The following is a 19,328-nucleotide window of genomic DNA, read 5'->3' on the forward strand; positions in this document are numbered from 1 at the left end:
TATGGAAGCTGTACCACTTTTCATTTGGGTATGTCATTTAGACAAACAAAAACATGGACTTTCAGCCGTTTCATAAATGAACTTCATTTACGAGCCTCCAAAAAGGAGCTGGCATAGTTATATCCACGTTGTCATGCACATCGAGTTGCAATCAACAAATGCCTTGATCGCATTTCTCTGCTGATATCTTGACTCGATAGCAGAATCCACACAACTGAATTCTCCAGCAGCAGCCATTTTGCTGTAAACAGATTAAACACAAGCTCTCTTTGGTGACATGGTTGATTACATTACTGTTGATCATTTGCCCATCATCGTATAAAGCCCGCCCTGACAATTTGATTGGTTCGATCAGTTTTCGCTCGAGCATAGTATAGCGCCACAACGAAGCAACTCCAGACCGAACTTCCCGTCCAGAGGGTTATTGCACAAAAGTAGAATTAAGAAAGCCAGGATAACAGAAAAGGCCCAGCTTGACCTAGTTTAATCAGTTTAGTCTGTTGCACGATTGCTAAGCCAGGATGAGAATGTGCAGCTATGTCAAGCCAGGTGTAGCTAGCTAGGATAAGTGCATGCTCACGGCATTCTTAAACAGACCAAGGGATCCATCACAGAATCACTGATGCAAAAATGGATAACACTCATAAAAATCCATCATGAAACTACAAGCACTACTATGTGCATATACAGTATTTGATGCAAAAAAAGTGTGCATTATCTTAAAAAAGCTATTTATTTTTATAACAATTTAAATTTGGTGGAACTAAACAGAAATCATTTAAATATTATAAGATTTATGTACAGGATTTTTTAAGGAAAATATTAGGAAAAGGCAACAATAAAAATGCCACTGCTAAGAAGCAAACATGCTGGGGTCTCTGTAATAACAAGAAGCCCTCAATATGGGATCCTTCAGTGCATAAAAGTGGATTTCAACCCCACCCCCAAACTAAAGCTTCCAAAAATACTACATTTGCTGTGAGCTTCATGAAGTTTTCAAACAGTTTTATTCATCAACATGCCATAATACACTGAATATATATTCTGGATTGTTGGTGAATAGCCATCATGTTCAAACAAGGCTGGTTTGGACTGGAATATTGGGAAGTAAGATGGTAGGTCCCTTGAGGGGGCAAAAAGGACATCTGGAAGATATATAGAGTACCTTAAAGATGGGGAAAAAAGGACCATGTCTTCTGAAATTAATTTACTTTAATGCAGGATAATACACTATACTGCCCTACAAAGCGAAAGCGCAGTAACTACGCATTTGGTCAAAATTGAGTTAAGGGTTTAAAATGGGCTTTGTGAGATCTGTTGTGTCTTGTGACAAAGTCTCCTGGTTAAATTTTGTCCCATTTCAGAGAAATGTGTGTGCCAAAATTGCAGTAACATGTTTGACTGGCTGGTGTAAAAAACTTTAAAGCCATTTTTCTCAGTTTCAGTGTTTGCGTAGATACTGCACTTAGCCTTTGGAGGGCAGTATAGCATGCTGCAAAAAAGACCTTAGTCTCGGGAGTCTATGAAGCATCATTATATGTATGATCTGTGAGGTGGACAGCACTATAATTCATATTCAAACACCAACTTTGGGATGCAATACTAACATCTTCAAGTGAAATAACGACAGAAACTATAGACTTACAAGTTTACTGAATGGAAGAGTTAAAGTCATGTCAAAAACATGCTCATATATTATTATGTAACTTGTGTTACATTATTTGATTTACAATGTTTTTTTTTTTAATTATCTGTCCATACAGTACATTTGACAGATATCAGTTTTGTGGATCATTTTAACACAATGAATATTGATAAAGTACATTTTGCATAATAATTTGGAAAAGCATAATTTGCATATTTTTTTAAGTAATAAAGCATCTTTTGACATTTTAAATATGTCAAATTATGTATTTAAGTAGAATAATGTGCACACTGTCATATAACAGAGATTAAAAACGTATTGACTTTATTTTGAAAAACAAACAAAAATAGCATGTGCATAATAATTTGGACCATCCATCACTTTCAGAAAATCAAGATTAAGAACATTTTGCATGCTGATGACTTGATTGCAGAAATAAATCTACACATAAGGTATAGTGTCTGCTGACATATTGTGTCATCTGTACTAATTTTAACATTAAAAAAGTCTCATATATCTGGCAAAGGGGTGGTTGCAATCCATATGCTTCCAATGACAATAGGGAAAGCTGTAACACAAAATAATGCCTGTTTTACTGTGACTGCCCTAATGTAACACTTTATGGAGTAATCTCTTCCTGTTACTTGCAATCTTGTAGAAGTGATTTCAGTGCTAGACTGACATTTCTCACATCACCTGAGAATCTGTACCTTTCAGTCAGATATTTCTCATGCCTTAATGCTAGTATACATCTGTGCTTAATTGAAACCGCCTTTCAACCTCATGCATTAATAAATGTATTTATCAAACCCCTGACAGCAGTGTTCATAATAACACTAAAATAACAGTACACATACTTAGATAAATTACAGTATATCTAGTATTTTAATGCAGGACCATGAAGTGACTTAAACACATGAATATCTATTAGGATTGAAAGAGGAACTAGCCGATAAATCTGAAATGGTATAGTCTGCTACCATGCTGTGGATGTTTTATGAGTCTGTGGTGTCTAGCGAAAAAAAATTATGCATTGGTCTGTTGGGGAATTAGTATGAAGATGGTGAACAGAAATAAACTGGGCAAATTAATAAGAAGGTCTGGCTCTGTACTTGGTATGGAGCTGAACTCGGTTCATGTTGTGGCTGAGAAAACAATCCCTTTCACCCCCTATAGGGTGCTGGCCAACCGGAGAATTTAGTCAGAGACTGATCACTGCTAATTGTTTTACTGAGCGTTTTAGAAGATCCTTTATACCTTTGGTCATAAGGCTGTATAACTCCTCTTTGTAAGTGCTGGGACAATTCACTATTGTAGTATTTACCCTTTTTTATATGGGTATAGTTTATTATTATTATTTTTTCTTATCTATTAATTTTTAAATCATTGATGGGCATATAATTATGTTTTTATTTCTTTGTTTTTTTCTTCTTTTTTCTTACTATAATTGTAACATTAAAGCAATTTCCCCCTGGGATTAATTTAATTATTTTAATTGAATTAATCACTAGGATTAATCTTTGCCTGGTTGTTAGCCTGCTCTGGAGCAGGCTAGCTGCAAAGAGTAAATCTCCATAGTAACTTCATCTAGATTAATTTAGCCTCCCTTCATGCAACCGAGTCAGGGCTAAATTCAGCCAGGATAACTGGAAAATCCCAGCTTAATCCCTTATCTTGCTTTTGTGCAATCATGCCGTTCTTTAGATTATTATTTACCTATGATTGTGTTCAGCTAAAGAAAGGAATACATACACCTTGATGACACGAGGGTGAGTAAAGGATAAGATGTTTTTTTTATTTTGTGGTGATCTCTTTAAGACCCCCTTTAGGAAGAACAACCAAGCTCCTGTTTTATTATTTTTATTTTAGAATGTAAAGTGGCGCCACCTGTTGGTCTGTCCTGCCCACTGTACTAGTGCGACACATATCTGCTGCTGCAAAGCCTTTACACATCCAGAAGCAGTCCACTCATGCTCGTTCGTCCATAATGTAAACGAGATGTTTTTTTTACATAAACAGTCTAAATATTACATAGACACACCACAGTAATTCGACCTTAGTTCAACGTTACTCCTGCAGTAGGCTACTTATTTTTGTTCTTGCATAATAAATAGATATGCAGCGCGCAAACGTGTGACGGACAACTGCTGATTCGTCATTTTATGCACCATAAAGAGAAGCAGGACAAATTTAACCCAACACATGGATCGTACAAAGTTGCGTTAAACTGTCGTGTGGAATGAATACATAAATACAATGAATTGATTAATAAAAAAATATGAAAACAGGGTTTCATTTAAGATGGTTTGGCGAATGTGTTGACTGGAATCGTGTGCTAGCTCCTTTTGTTCGTTAGTTCCTGATGTTGTTGATTGTGTGAAGATCTGAATTTATGCGGGATCTATTAATTTTACTCACGTTTTCTCATCGGAGCTGAATTAAACACATCGGGTCTGAATTAAACTCATCATAGCGCGACTCGGCCTCGGAGTAAATGTGATTTCTGCTGCGGACTCTGAAGTAGTAAGGGTTTATCATGAAACACACTTTCACCTGTTAGAGATGTGTGTATGTGATGTTATTTAGATGTGATCATATACGCATATTTTTAGTATGGTCATATCTGTAATACATTTTTTCTAAAGAAACACGTGAAAGGTTTGTTTGTAAGCACCCATTAACACAAAGTAATGGTATAGCAATACCATGGTTTTAAAACATGTAAGTCGCCGTAGTAATGGAAATTTTGACATAGTTTGGGGTAACGTTTATCATTAAGTGTTATGGTTTACCATGATATTGCTATATGATACGGTGACTGTACCATGGTACCATCACAGTAACGTACTTTGTTAAGCAGATCTAGATGAATGTCACAATTTTACTACGCATGATCCTTATGACTTGATCCTTTATGACTTAAACTGTGATTTACAGTTCTGGTATAGAAATAGTAGTTAAACAAATCTTTAAATTATTTGGAGATCTGTAAGTTACCGCCAATTTAACTTTTTTAGTTAAGCTGCAGTAATCATGACTGTTACAGATGAAAGTAATAGGAACTAACTTAACGTTAAGTTAGAGAGCGGTGTAGTAAAGGGGGTTAGTTTAACACTTTTTTATCATCTGAAAATAATAGAGGGAAATAAATGGTGTTGCGTTTTTTTCTAAGCAATACTGTTACTTTAGTCAAGGCCTTTACTGCTGTTCCTGTTTATTTGGCTATAACTTTTGATATGAAGAGTTTGATATTTATAAAACTTGCATTTGAACCTGGGTGCTGTGGCTTAGTGTTAAAAAAGATCTAGTAACTGAAATGGTGTATGTTTAAACCCCACAAAGTATAAATAACCATAGGTGAACTTAATGAAGACACACAATCTCAAAGTTAACTCTACATAAGATTGTGCATGTCAGTTAAGATTATACAATGATCAGAAGTAAAAAAACACGTGTGAGCAGATGTTGTTTTCATCTGCATCTGTAAACTTATACAGCTGAATCTAAATTTTTATATCTAAAAAAGGTGCAAACAGTAAAGGCTTATTTAAAAACAGCTTTTTACAAGATGTTCCTCATGCGCTATTGGTCAAACAAATAGTTTTAACTCACATTGTTCTAGTAAATGTTGTCCTGTACAGGTTGCCTTAAAAAAAGCCTAAACAAAATACAGACACATTTTTCATAGGTTTCGTTGGTTTAAAGATTGTCTCTGCGTATGAACTGGGATAGGAGGTATAATTTAATAACATGCTGTTGACACCATATGTAAGACTTTTGCATAAAAAAAAAATATATATATATATATATACTAGCACAGTGTTACATATTTTGTCCATGTGTGCTTAAATTATTGCATCCCAAATGTTTTCAACAATGTTTGAATCCTGGGAATTCTCATTTTAAAAGTCCCATGTCTCTGTTATAAAGTTGCCTGTCAGTGGTGTTATGTCAACATTATTTTCGTTTTTAGTTTTAATACAGTAGACAGACATCATTGATGTTTTCAGTGCTGTGTATTTGTATGACGACCTCTAGCAGGGAAAATGATATATTGTGCCTTTAAGCAATTGTCCTGTGTCACAGTTGTCCTTATATTTAGTATAACTGCATGAATGCCACTTTGCCAGTGTGATATTGCTATTATTTTACAGTTCTGTAAGTAGACATTGCTATAGTCTAAGTGAGATTCCAGTCACTATTTGTTTTGTTTACATTATCTACTAAAAAGCATAAAATCAGAGTTCTGTATAGCTAGTGCAGACTTCAAGTTCAATCAAACTTTTTTTTTGCCTCTCATAGATGTAAGCCGGACCTTTTCCTGTCACTGCAGTGTCCATTGACAAAATGGGGCTGGACTTTGACGTTAAGACATTCTGCCACAACCTGCGGGCTACCAAACCCCCCTACGAGTGCCCGGTGGAAAGTTGCCGTAAGGTCTACAAAAGCTACAGTGGTATTGAGTATCACCTCTACCACTATGATCATGACAACCCACCCCCTCCCCAAGGCACCCCCCAGAAAAAGCGGAAGGGTCGACCGCCTAGGGTCTCCTTGGGGGGGTCAGGCGATGGCCCCGATTCTAGTACGGGTTCCGGAATTACCGGGCAAGGAGCTACACCAGGTAGCCCGGCCGAGCATTCCGAACACTCCCATTCACCCGTTAGAGAGACGATGACCTATGCTGAAGCTCAGCGAATGGTCGAACTGGAGATCCGTGGACGAGTTCACCGCATTAGCATCTTTGAGAACCTGGATGTGCTTTCAGAGGAGGACAGTGGGGCTGAAGATCCCCCATCCTCGGGAATGGGGGGCCCTACTGCTTGTAATGGCGGTGGAAGCGAGGCTGGCGGAATTGGTAAGGACAGATTGGATAGCTCTGCAACCAATGGGGAGAAAGGGCCTCAAAAAACAGGAAAGCACAAAAGCAAAGAGAAGAAAAAAGACAACAGCACACACCATCACTTGAACCCACCCGGACCAGCTGTGAAGCTTCCTGAAGTGGTTTTTCGAGAGCTGGACCAGGAGAGACCGGATGCCCCTACTCGACCCACATCTTACTACAGGTAAAGACCAACTAGACTGTATTGTCAGCAGAGCATGGATGAAACATTAATTAAGAGACCTAATTTAGAGAAAAAAACATCACCTGTTCATTTTATTTTTTTTAAATTCTTTTTAGTATTATTTTTGATACTCTTGGTCCGACAGTCCGAAGACATGCATGTTAAGTGAGCTGGAGATGTCAAATTGTCCTTACCCAACTTGTGTATAGATTAACTGGTTTTCACCATGACTATAGACGTAGATGCTGGAATGGCGTTTAAATAAATAAATAGAATTAAGGCTGATTTTGTTTTTGTTTACCTGTAATCTTATTCTCAAAATGCTTGGACTTTTCTCTTTGATGTTAAATAATATGAAAAAAGGGGCGAAGATGTTTGTTTTTGCACTATGAATGAAAAAAGTATTTTTTAGTTGCTGTGCCTTTCTTGTTAAATGTGTTTATATAAATCTTATGCCTGCCCGCTGCAGCTCAGTCGTGTAAACTTCCGAAATTTACCAGGATGCAATCGCATTTGCCTTCATGCACGAGCTGATGCACGCGCCCAGTGCGTGTGTCTGTGTGTGCGCGCGCGGGAGTGAGCGAACGAGGGAGAGAGAGAGGCAGCGTTGTGCAGATTTATATGCTTCTGATACTATTGTAATTTTCTTTCTAGTTTGTTTCACTAAACCGTATCTCCACTATTTTAAACAGTACTCGACATGTACTCCAGGATTTTTTTAAACTCCTAAAAAAAATAGAGTAATGATGACAGCCCTAAATCCAATGTAGAGATATATGCAGTATAGTCCACGCATTTAAAGTGTTTTTAGCATGTAGATCTTGTCTGCTTTATTATTTTAAAAGTAGATAACCACACAAAAAAGTCTGGACACCCCTGCTGCTGTATGCAATGAGAGTGAGGGCTGGGTGATGCGAGGGGGAGTTCAGGCCAAATTGTTCAACCAATTTGATCACCCACATAAAAAAGAAGCAGTTAATTGATGACATTTTGCACATGGGTAAAGGTGCCCAATCACTAATTTCTGGAAATAAATTACAAAAGTAAAAAAAAGTGTTTTGGAAAATAGCTCTTTATTTGATTATCATAAAAATGTATTTTCTATACAGAGATATCGGCATCGGCAAATATCGGTATCGGCCATAACAGACAAGAGTCATATCGGTTATCGGTATCGGCCAAAATGTTCACATCGGTGCATCACTATAAAAAAGTTAGCCCTTTGAGAACCATTTATTTACCAAAAAGGTCAGAATTGTGTTATAATTTTTTTGTTAACATCTTTCTCTACAATATCTGACAGATCATTGGGGATATACTCTGACACTGTTTTTTTTTATGAATTATAGCAAATATCATAATTCCAACCAAACATGTTTTTGTAATCTTTTATTCAAAATACATAGATACAAAATAGTACATTTTGTGCTTTCATAGGCCATGTGCTAATTAATGCAGATTTAACATGTAATGAAGATCACAGTTATTACCCTAATTGTTATTTAAAACACCCAATTTTATCATCTAATTTGTGCTGTATCTAAAATCACACATAAACGGGATAGTTCACCCAAAAATGAAATCTCTGTCATCATTTACTAAGGAAGGAAGATATTTTGAGAAATGTTTGTAACCAAACCGTTCGTGGACCCCATTCACTTCCAGAATAGGAAAAAAGAAACTATGGAAGTAAATGGGGTCCACAAACGGTTTGATTACAAACATTTCTTAAAAAATCTTTTTTTTTTGTTCATCAGGTCAAAGGAAATTTAGACAGGTTTGTAACAACATAAGAGTAAGGAAATGATGACAGAAATAAAAATTTTGGGTGAACTATCCCTCTAAAAAATTTTTTTTTTTTTTGACTTTGGTCCTGTTTGACTTGTTTATTTCTTCATCTTGTCTTAGGTACATTGATAAGTCTGCAGAAGAGCTGGATGAGGAGGTGGAGTATGATATAGATGAGGAAGACTACATCTGGCTAGGGATCATGAATGAAAAACGTGAAAAAGATGGAGTTGCCTCCATCCCTCAGGAGGTCTTCGAGTACCTAATGGATCGACTGGAGAAGGAGTCGTACTTTGAGAGTCACAACAAGGTGAGACTTCCTTGAGATACTCAGTTAGGGATATTACCAAGGCAAGCGTTACTATTACTATGTCTTTATACCATGGTCTGTTTAAATACTCAATTCTGATTGGCTGAAAGGTGTAAACCGTTTAATGCACAGGTAGTTCCAGTCAGTTTGATTACAGTTAGAAGTTAATCCCCTACTATAAACATTGGTAACCATTAGTGTTGGGCGATATGCCCCATTTTGAGATCGTCCTATCGTCAGCCTGTGAGATCGGCGATACACGATAGTATCGGGGGGTGTGGCAGTAGTTTACTCATTTATTTATTTGTTTATTCATTACTTATTATGACAAGTCACTTGATTGGTGGACAAAAAAGAACAAGAGCAACACTGTCATGACCGCAACCTTTTTAAAACTGATGCCATTAATCCAAGCGCATCATTAAAGCCCAGGCGCTCTTTCCTGCGTGCCAGGGAGCGAGAACAAGTCACGCGCTGGTTTTAACCCTCTGCACGCTAACAACCTCTCTAGTGCAAGGAAATGTCAGAGCAAGGGCTGCTCAATTAAGGTAAAAATCATAATCCTGATTATTTAACATGATTACTTAATGACTGTAAAAACATGCACCTAGGCACACACGCGTGCGCACATTAAAACAATTTAATGCATTTGTTTAGTGCTTTTGCAGAAGGCTACACGTCTCAAGAAGTGGTGCTCTCATAAGGTGCCTTTTTAAACACATTGGTCCAGCGGAACGCGATCATATTTTAAACACAAGGGATGTATTGCTACAACTCCTTGAAATACATATCATAAGCAGAATTACTACCTATTGACCTGACTACGGACAGAGGGCAGCTCTCTTCACGTACGCGAGAGTGAGAGAGGCGCCAAGATGCAGCGGGTTATAAAGGGATAGTTTGCCTCAGCTCGCATGAAACGCATTAAACTGAACAAATACATAAGAATTACTACTTTAGTTTATGTTTAGACTTCGGACAGATGCGAGAGAGCGTGCACGTGAGACATAGAGAAGCGCTGATTTATTTCGGTGCTAGGAGTCCGCGCGCATTAAGTCCATGTGCGTGCAAGAAGGAATCTTTCTAACAACATTCATTGCGTCACATCCACAAACCCTCATGCGGGGAAAGCATGCAATGTGCATGTAAATGTAAAACTATGATGATAATAATACATTCGCCAACTATCGTCATGACTATCGCCATGAAAGCCTGCCATTGGCGATATGTTTGAAGATCGTCGTTACACGATACTATCGCCTATCGGCACAACCCTAGTAACCATAGTATCACAGTTACACTTGCAGAGAGAGCGAGAGAGAGAGAGAGCGAACGAGCGAGAGAGATGTAAGTGTGTCTCTCTTTAAAGTGCGCCGGTTTTATTTCACACTTTACATAAATAAATAAATCACATGATTAGTTCAAATAAAGATTGCCTTGTCACTGTCAGTGTTGCATGTCATTCATAAATTATTTTAATAAATCAATTAAATAATCATTAAGTTAGCTATATGCTTAAGCAGAGGCATTTACAGCATTAAAGGACATCCGGGGCTTAGCCCAGACCATATAATACAGGGATTACTCAATGAGTGTATTGTATAATAAGAATATTAACGTGATCTGTAGCATATAAAAGTGTACTCACCTAATCGTGGCGGGTCGCAGGAGTAAAATGTCATAAGAACTTTTATCTTTCCTCTCAAGTAGATTTTTGCACGTGAGTTTTACTCAGACATGACCTGAATGAGCTGATGATGTCACAGAACCGCCAAAATTTTATTATTAAACTGCTGCGCCGAAGGAATAACGATCAAGTAATAAATAAACCTACAATACTGTATACCTACTGTATAACCATCTTATTTATGTACCATACAGAACGTCTAAAACGAACGTCTAAAACTAAATATAAATGTATTGCTGCTGGAGACTTGCCATTGGCTGTTGTAATTGAAAAAATAATAAGGGTCAGTGTAAGAAAAGATTACAGGGGCTATTTTGGGGATGTTTTTATAAATATTATTTGTTTCATGGTATTATGTTTTATATTATTAGGTTAAATGTAATAATGCGTTAAATTATCTGATTTAAATATGAAAGATACTTTTTCAAGTTACCGTTGTGGAGATCAGTGGTTCCATGCCTGTAGCTAAATAGTGCCCTTGTTAGCTCCTCCCCTACCTGTTGCATATTCAACAGAGTGGCAGAAACGGAGTAGCCCATAGGCTACCGACAGCAAAGAACCGTATTCTATAGGCTAGATTTTTTAAGACCTAGCCCTATGTCTATTTCTAACAGACTGTATGCAGTAAAGCCAAAGCACAATGAAATAAGACAACTTGATTTAAAAGGTTTACATAGGCTATTGTCCGGTTTCATATTTGTCAATCAACTTTTCAAAATACATTCGGGGCTAAACGCAAAACATTCAGGGCTGAAGCTCCGGGAAAATCGTCTGGCAACGCCCCTGTGCTTAAGCAACGAGGGGATAGACTTTAAAGAAGAGACGCACACAGCCACAGGTAACTCGCGCACGCATCTCTCTCTCTCTCTCTTTCTCTCTCTCTTTCTCTCTCTCGGGTCCTTCTCTTTCAGTTCTCTATCACTCTTTTAATAATGAATTTAAATAAATGTGAAAAAGCCTTAACTTAAAAAAATGACCGGCGGCCGATATATCATGCACCACTAGTGAGGACAAATGTATACATGTTTGTTTGAGGATTATTAAGTTAACAATATAATCAAAATAGAAATGAAGGTCAGTAGGACATTTTCAGTTTATTTGGAAACAAACCCTATTCAAAAACTTTGTATAAACTAAGAAACTGATACACAACAGAGCTGTAAACTTCATGTGCCTCATGTAACCATATAACTTTATGTTGAAAAAGTGTTTTTCCACTTCATAGTTTTGTACTGATGAGAGAGATGCAGACCTCTAAGAGAGTTATAAACAGCTGTTAGCATAAATTGTCCACAGAAATACCCTTACATATATAACTGATGGGTAAATATCACTGATACTACATTCATATAAACTATCTTGTACATAAACTAAATCTCAGATTAACATCTGCAGCAATTAGTTATATAAAAAGCTGTTTTCAGATGATTGTTTTCAGATGCCCATCCCCTTATCGTCTAGCTTCAGTTTTAAACGCGTTTCTGTAAGCGCGTATGAACTTTAAAAACACATCGCATATGGCGTCCATGTGCCTGAGCTCGCGTCTCCGTGTAACTCGGCGCTCATAAAAATGGTGTCGCGTGTAAAGTGCAATGTATGGAATTACCTTGCATGTAAATAATATGGAATCATTTTACAGCAAATCCCGCAGTGCAGCATTTACTCAAAGTTGCCATGAAGGATACGATCCTACGGCGTAGCCGCGACGGCGTAGGTTGGTTCCGCATCAGTTTTGATTTATACTTTTGCGTCGTCGTCCGCGTCGACGTGCAAACACACGCGCAGACCACTGGTTGGCAGTAACCACGCGTGTAACCACAGTAGCAGCGCGAAAGTCAAAGAAGAAGAAGCTTAGCAAGTTAACCCACAAACGAAGAAGAAACAGCAACTTGTGTATAATTTGAGAAGACCAGCAATGATGGAAGTAAATAAACAACGACTTTTGATGCAGTTTGAGTTAAATCACTCTAATTACAGTTAATTACAGTTATTGTTCAGAACTTGACTTGAGACGTGTATTTTTTGTTGATTCATTTTACAACTTCATAATTCCATAACTCTACGGGTTTTGTTTTTCTGTGGAACTAATTATTTGAAAGCTCAATTCGTGCACTGAATAAGCAAGGACTTTGTGGCCTGACCCCGACTCACTCCACTTATGACCAAAAGAATACCATCCCCACGGTCAAGCACGAAGGTGGATCATTGATGATGTGGGGCTGTTTTTCTGCGGCTTGGTGGTCATTGGATCTTCCAGCAAGACAATGATCCCAAGCACACCTCCAAATCAACAAAAGCTTGGTTGGGGAAAAGATGCTGGAGTGGCCTTCTCAGTCACCAGATTTAAATCCAATTGAAAATCTTTGGTGGGATTTGAAGAAGGCAGTTGCAGCACGGAAGCCATCAAACATCACTGAGTTACAGACTTTTGCATGTGAAGAATGGGCAAAGATTCCAATCGATAGGTGTAAGAAGCTTGTCAGCACTTATCGAAACCGTTTGTTAGAAGTTATAAAAAATAAAGGACACTCCACAAGGTACTGAAGCTGGGGGTTGAATAATAATGCACATGCTCATGTGTTACAAGAGTTACAATTTTCATTTGAACTTTAAAGTTAAGTCAACTTCTGTTGTCAAAATAACTTGTATGTATCAAATAAATATTTTTTTTATTTAACAAGGTCTTTTTTTCATTGATTTTCATTCTTTTATTAACATCACTATAGTGTCTTTTGAGGTGAGGGGCTTGAATATTTCTGATTGCAACTGTATTTATGCATGTCGAGTTTGGGTAAAAAGGCATTTCGTGTGTATATTTCTTTAGACCTCTAGCTCACACTAGTCAAATGAACCAGGCGTTGGGGATCAAACATGCTTAATTATAAACCGGATTATGGTTTGGAAGATTTCAATTTGTGAAACTAGTAAACACCACAAATAAGTCAACTGGGGTTGCTGTTTGTTTTCCATTGTGTCAACCCCACAGACAATTGACTGATGAAACTAACACCCATTCCTCTTACTCTCTGACTCTTGAAGGGTGACCCAAGCTCTCTGATCGATGAAGATGCGGTGTGCTGTATCTGTAATGACGGCGAGTGTCAGAACAGTAATGTCATCCTGTTCTGTGACATGTGCAACCTGGCAGTTCATCAGGAGTGTTACGGCGTTCCCTACATTCCAGAAGGCCAGTGGCTGTGTCGCCGCTGTCTGCAGTCGCCTTCCAGAGCAGTGGACTGTGCTCTCTGCCCCAACAAGGGTGGTGCTTTTAAACAGACGGACGATGCCCGCTGGGCACATGTAGTATGTGCCCTCTGGATCCCGGAGGTGAGTGTTGTGGAAATGTGTTTGATCAGGGCTTGCTGGTAGCCACTGAATGTATGTTTATGCGTTTAAGCTTCTTTCATACACTGTGACCTGGCCAGGTGTAATTTGTTAACGCAACAAGCAATATTTTTATTCATTCGCATTTTTTGCATAACCAGCAAGACATTTTATCTGTTAGTTGGTTTCAGTTTTTTTATTGAAGTGCACAATGAATTGCAGCAGCAATGCATAGGGAAATAATGACGAATAAGCAGTAGCAAATTACATAATTAATGCAGGGATGCCAGTTTTATTGTTTTTTTCTATGCATCATCACTATACACTTGAATTTATATAATGCATAAATATATTTTGAAATACAAAAATGTAAACAATAATTAGATATACGTTTCTTAACAAACGTTTGTTTTCATAAGCGCAATTTCTTTTTCTGGTGGTGGGTGGTTGTCGTCAAGCAATGCTTAGGTCACTTAGCAGGTCAAATAGTGCGGGCCGTTTGCGTTTATACGAACTTTAAGACATCTCACCGGGGGAGATTGTACTTTATATTGTTCATAGTTTGTGACATGCACACCACCACAGGTCCTACTCACACAATAGACACATCATACAATTTTTAACCCATTTTTGACCTTAACCTGGGAACCTACAGCTTGGTTGCAGTGTTTTATCTGTGCAGGTAGAAGGGTGTAGAAGTTTAATCAATCATCACTATTAAAATAGCATTAGAAAGCACAGGTGGTGCTACGTCAAAAAAACTAAATACAGCTCCAAATTTAACAACCGCTGAATGGAGGAATTTAATTTCTTATCTCACGCAGAGCAACTATATAGTAATATTGATAAATAATCCATGTTCATGAGTCCCTGTCTGGTCATGGGGGGCTTTGGTAGTTTAACATTATGATACAAGTGTATATTATCTTTTTTGTTGTTATTTCCCTGTGACATCTGTGAGCGATTGGACACGGAACCGGTGTGTGACGTCAGAATTAACAAGTGGATTGTCTCATCCCATATCCAGCTGAGAAAAATTACCTATATATATTACCAAAACTCAATATACTACCATGCCCTAATATATAGTATATATACAGTATCTAGTGATAAGCTGAGGAGCAACCTTACTATCTCTCTGATGAAGCCAATACGCAAATGACTTAAAGGGACAATGTGTAGTTTTTTGAGTACTTTATTAGTCAAAATCAATTCATATGTCCATTGGTGTCAAATCACCTCTGCCAGTGATCTGACGTTTCTTTGTAAGCTTAGAATTTCTTCTCTTTATTTACATTGAACGATTAAGTCCAAGGAGGGTTCCATGTCATTTCGTCATATCTAAAAACTATAATGGCAGAGAGGGACAAAAATCACTACCCTACCGCAATGCGTTTCCTCAACGCGTTTTCATTCAGAGCCAGCCTCAGATGAACCAGCTGAAACGTGACAAGGAGATCAGTCAGCTGCCGGGCATTCTCCTTCTCCTTTTCTTTGTCGTCCTTCTCCTCGCCTAGCTCCCACCGATCCACTGCCTCTTTGTCCTCTACCTCTTCCTCTCCCTACCGTTGGATCAACTGATGATATCTAACAATGCACGTACATCGAAAATCTATCACTAATAATTAACATAGTTAATGCTATTTACGTTTTGTGATTCATACTGTAACATAAATTTTTTTCGTTGTGTCAAGTTGCAGTTTGTTTCAAATAACGAACCTCATCACCAGAAAGAAAACTCGATGAAGTGCTATTGGAAGACATGTTGTCATAGCTTTTTGGTACATCACGGCTACCGTAGTTGCAACACGCATTTTGAAAAGCGAGGCGCTAGATAGCAATATTTGTTTGAATGCAAAATACAGTTTCACCACTAGATGGGAGAAAATCCTACTTGCTGTCCCTTTAAACTGCAATTTATTAACAGGCCGCAAGAGGCTGGCTCCAAAATGGATTTGTTAATTCCCATAGACCCCCATGTTAAAATGCCCAACTTTACAGTAGAAAATAATATGTTTAAAGCAGGGGTCTCAAACTCAGATTGGCTTGGGGCCATTTTTGAGATTCACATTTCATCGGAGGGCCGCAGAGCTATTTTAAGGTTAAAAAAGTACAATATTTCTGTAAATTTACTGTTTAAATTCTATTATTTAATATATAATAATAGCAGTGGTTTTTATCTTTTAAATATACATTTCATTTAAGTAAATAATTTCTTAACCTTCTCTTTAATAATTAAGGCCTATTAAAACCTTGCACTAAACTAACAAATACAATTTCTGTATACATTTATAAAGTATTATAAAAAATTACCATCAGTAAGTGTTTGTGTTTTGATTTATTTTGGATTGTTCTCAGTCATAATATTGACTTTATTATGTTCCATCTTTGTAATTCCACAGTTTTAATGAATTTGCTATAATATGTGGAAAAATATGAATAAGTGATTCTAAAACTTTTAAATGGGTAGTCAATGTTACATAAGCTAGTTAATCAGAAAAAAAAATACTGCTCTATGTAATTGCATAGCAAGCTACATAATAAAATATTATACTTCATTATAGCAGTACATACTTTTATCCTCTGTATGTTTCTCCTCATCTTTCCTCTTTTGTTAACCTGGGCACTTTGATGGCTCTTTTTCTTATCTGAATTTCATGTGTTGCATTACATCTACGGCTCTGCCTCATATATGCTGTGTCTCCAGAAGCTGTGACTTGTTGATGTGAACCCCACCGCAGCTCTTCTCTGAGTAACAGCTGATATTCACCCGGAAGTAACAATCTTCTCTAGACAAACACTACAAAGTCCCTTCCAGATTAACTGATTGCATGATATGATTGACGCGAGGTTCAACAGAGGAATTAAAGTCCGATCACGCATTCCGCTATCCTCGCAATCACGGAGCGCGCGCGGCTCATGGTTGCGTAGCAACGGGTGAGGCCACGCCACGGAGCGCAACTTCCGCTTCCGACCACTTTAGGAAGTAAGAAACGCCTTGACTCGTTTTAATCAGGGCCGGGTCTATGGTGCGGCTGAGGGGGCATTGCCCCCCAGATTTTCCTTCTGCCCCCCCCCAAAAAAATATCCCCCCCCCAAAAATATCCAGCCAACCATAAAATAACGGAATCTCTTTAAACATAAAACGTCTTCTGTTAACAAAGCTAGTGTTTATAGCTCCCGCCCACTATTGTCTGATTAGTTTATTTAAGCATTGGAGATCTCTTCCGCAGTATTTAACTCACAGGAAAAGTACTACTGTTCTCTATGACGGTAGCTCAAAAAACCGCATCTTTAAAATATATATCAGACACAATGGAATTTAGTATTACATAAACGTAATAACACAACACATATTAAAATGAAACTTTTTTTTATAGTAAAACATGCCCAAAATAGCCCCTTATTCTTTCTTAGACTCGCCTCATTATTTATTCATTCAAATACAACAGCAAATGGCAAGTCTCCAGCAACATTTAATGTGTTTGTTTTAGACGTAGTTCTGTTTATTAAAATTAGAATATGCCGTTTGGTTGTGGCATACTATATAGTAGATATAATTGATATAAGATGGTTATACAGTAAATATACAGCATTGTAACAGCTGAGCATCGCGTGCAGTTTTAAAATCAAATTTTAGCGTTTTTTTCATCGTCATTCATCAGCTCATTCAGCTCGCGTTTGAGAAAAACTTAACACGCAAAAATCTACAGACTTTTAAGTTCAGATGGAACTGTCACTCTGCAAGGTCATCGTAAGGTAAAACGTTGTATTTTATAATGTTGCGTTGTATTTAGTGGTGCACGATATATCGGCCGCCGATATGGTAATTTTTTTTTACACATCGACATGAACAGGCCGATAATCATTCCTGTGTATTTGACGTGTGTGTAGGAGATGTGAGTGTGGGGGTGAGGATGTTTGTTTTTGTACGAGCGCATATTTTTCACGTGTGCTGAAGCAGGTTCTGTCGTTTGCCTGGTCGTTCTTCAAAGTGTCTGAAAAGGATCCTCGCTATGCTGTATGACAGGGATGTCCAATACGTCGATCGCGATCGCAAAGGCAATGCCGGTAGATCGCACATAAGTTAACTCTGTATCCTCATGCTGCTCCATGCCTCCAAGAGTAATTGTGAAACACGTAAGTCTTTTTGCATTGCTGTGCCTTTCTTCTCAAATCTGTTTTTATAAATCTTATGCCTGCCCGCTGCAGCTCAGTCGTGTAAACTTCCGAAATTTACCAGGATGCAATCGCATCGCATTCTTGCAGGCACTGATGCACGTACCCAGTGTGTGTGTGTGTGTGTGTGTGTGTGTGTGCGCGCGAGCGAGGGAGAGAGAGAGAGAGCGGCAGAGTTGTGCTGATTTATATGCTTCTAATACTATTGTCATTTTACTTCTAGTTTGTTTCACTAAACTGTATCTCCGCTATTTTAAACAGTACTCGACATGTACTCCTTAAAAAATAGATTCATGGTGACAGCCCTAAATCCAATGTAGAGATATATGCAGTATAGTCCATGCAAATTGCTTTCATGATGTTTCAATATAGGTTATTTGAAACGTTAATATAGCTTTTCACACATCACATTGAAAATTCATTATTTTAAATTTAAAAAAATGTTTGAGAAGTGGAAATAAAGTGCCTAACAAGTGTTTATTTAGAAGAAAGGCATATGTTGGGTAGGTATAAGAATGGCTTTAATTTATCTATAAGTGAAATAATATATTAAATGCAGTGTACACATTATTAAAATATAGCTATAAGTACAGCTTTGTATTCATATCACCTGCTTGCCTGATTTCATTAACTTTGACTTAATGTGTAAAACTACATTAAGTGTAATCATTAAAACATTATAAATCATTATAAATCTAATCGCAGCTACTTTTAAAATTTGAACGTGCAAAAGGACATATAAATGGGCCTTTGTTTTAAGACATAGCCTATGCAAAATAATATGGGATTGAAACATCCATAATTTTAGTATATGAATCATTTTAGTCGAGAAATGGCTGCCCACCCAAAAATCCTGACTGCCCCCCCAGTCCAGCAAGCCCAGTACCGGGCCTGGTTTTAACACGTGTTGTTAGACGCGACATGTGAACGAACCCTTAAACGTTTAAATAAAAAATGAAATGAATATGAAACAAAGTGAATAAAAATCTTTCTGCGGGCCAGATTATGTTATATTATTGAAAGGTGCCGCAAATGGCCCGCGGGCCGGGAGTTTGAGACCACTGGTTTAAAGCCTGGTACAAAATGTGAGTTTGGTCTATAGCTAATTTTGCCCTTCATAACAACTGAGGGGGTGATTTTTTTTTTAAACTCATCTGTTTAAATGATATTAAGCTTTAAAGTTTTGCATTATTAAGGGCATGGCCACTTGAGTGACGGGTGAACTGCCACTGCTGTCAATACCCTCGAGCTAGGCCAGTCTGGTTTCAGCAACCAGCCACCTCAGCATCCCCTATGTCCGCCTCTTTATCCATTTTCAGTTATCCGTGA

The 19,328-nt window shown here is 37.8% G+C and overlaps 1 protein-coding gene across 2 annotated transcripts in view; it reads left to right on the forward strand.

The window, feature by feature from the left end:
• The first annotated feature begins 3,971 nt into the window (after nt 1-3,971).
• The window catches only part of brpf1 (bromodomain and PHD finger containing, 1), a 33,676-nt gene continuing 18,319 nt past the window's right edge, over nt 3,972-19,328 (forward strand). Inside the window, exons 1-4 of one of the 2 annotated variants that reach the window (XM_073867405.1) lie at nt 3,972-4,168; nt 5,948-6,711; nt 8,620-8,809; nt 13,536-13,823. In XM_073867405.1, coding sequence (XP_073723506.1) covers nt 5,993-6,711; nt 8,620-8,809; nt 13,536-13,823 — 1,197 coding nt within the window. In that variant the 5' untranslated portion in view covers nt 3,972-4,168; nt 5,948-5,992. The remainder of the gene's footprint in view (nt 4,169-5,947; nt 6,712-8,619; nt 8,810-13,535; nt 13,824-19,328) is intronic. The other variant, XM_073867406.1, reaches the window with a different exon arrangement.

This window comes from Misgurnus anguillicaudatus, chromosome 5, assembly GCF_027580225.2.
Source record: "Misgurnus anguillicaudatus chromosome 5, ASM2758022v2, whole genome shotgun sequence".
Taxonomy (NCBI): domain Eukaryota; kingdom Metazoa; phylum Chordata; class Actinopteri; order Cypriniformes; family Cobitidae; genus Misgurnus; species Misgurnus anguillicaudatus.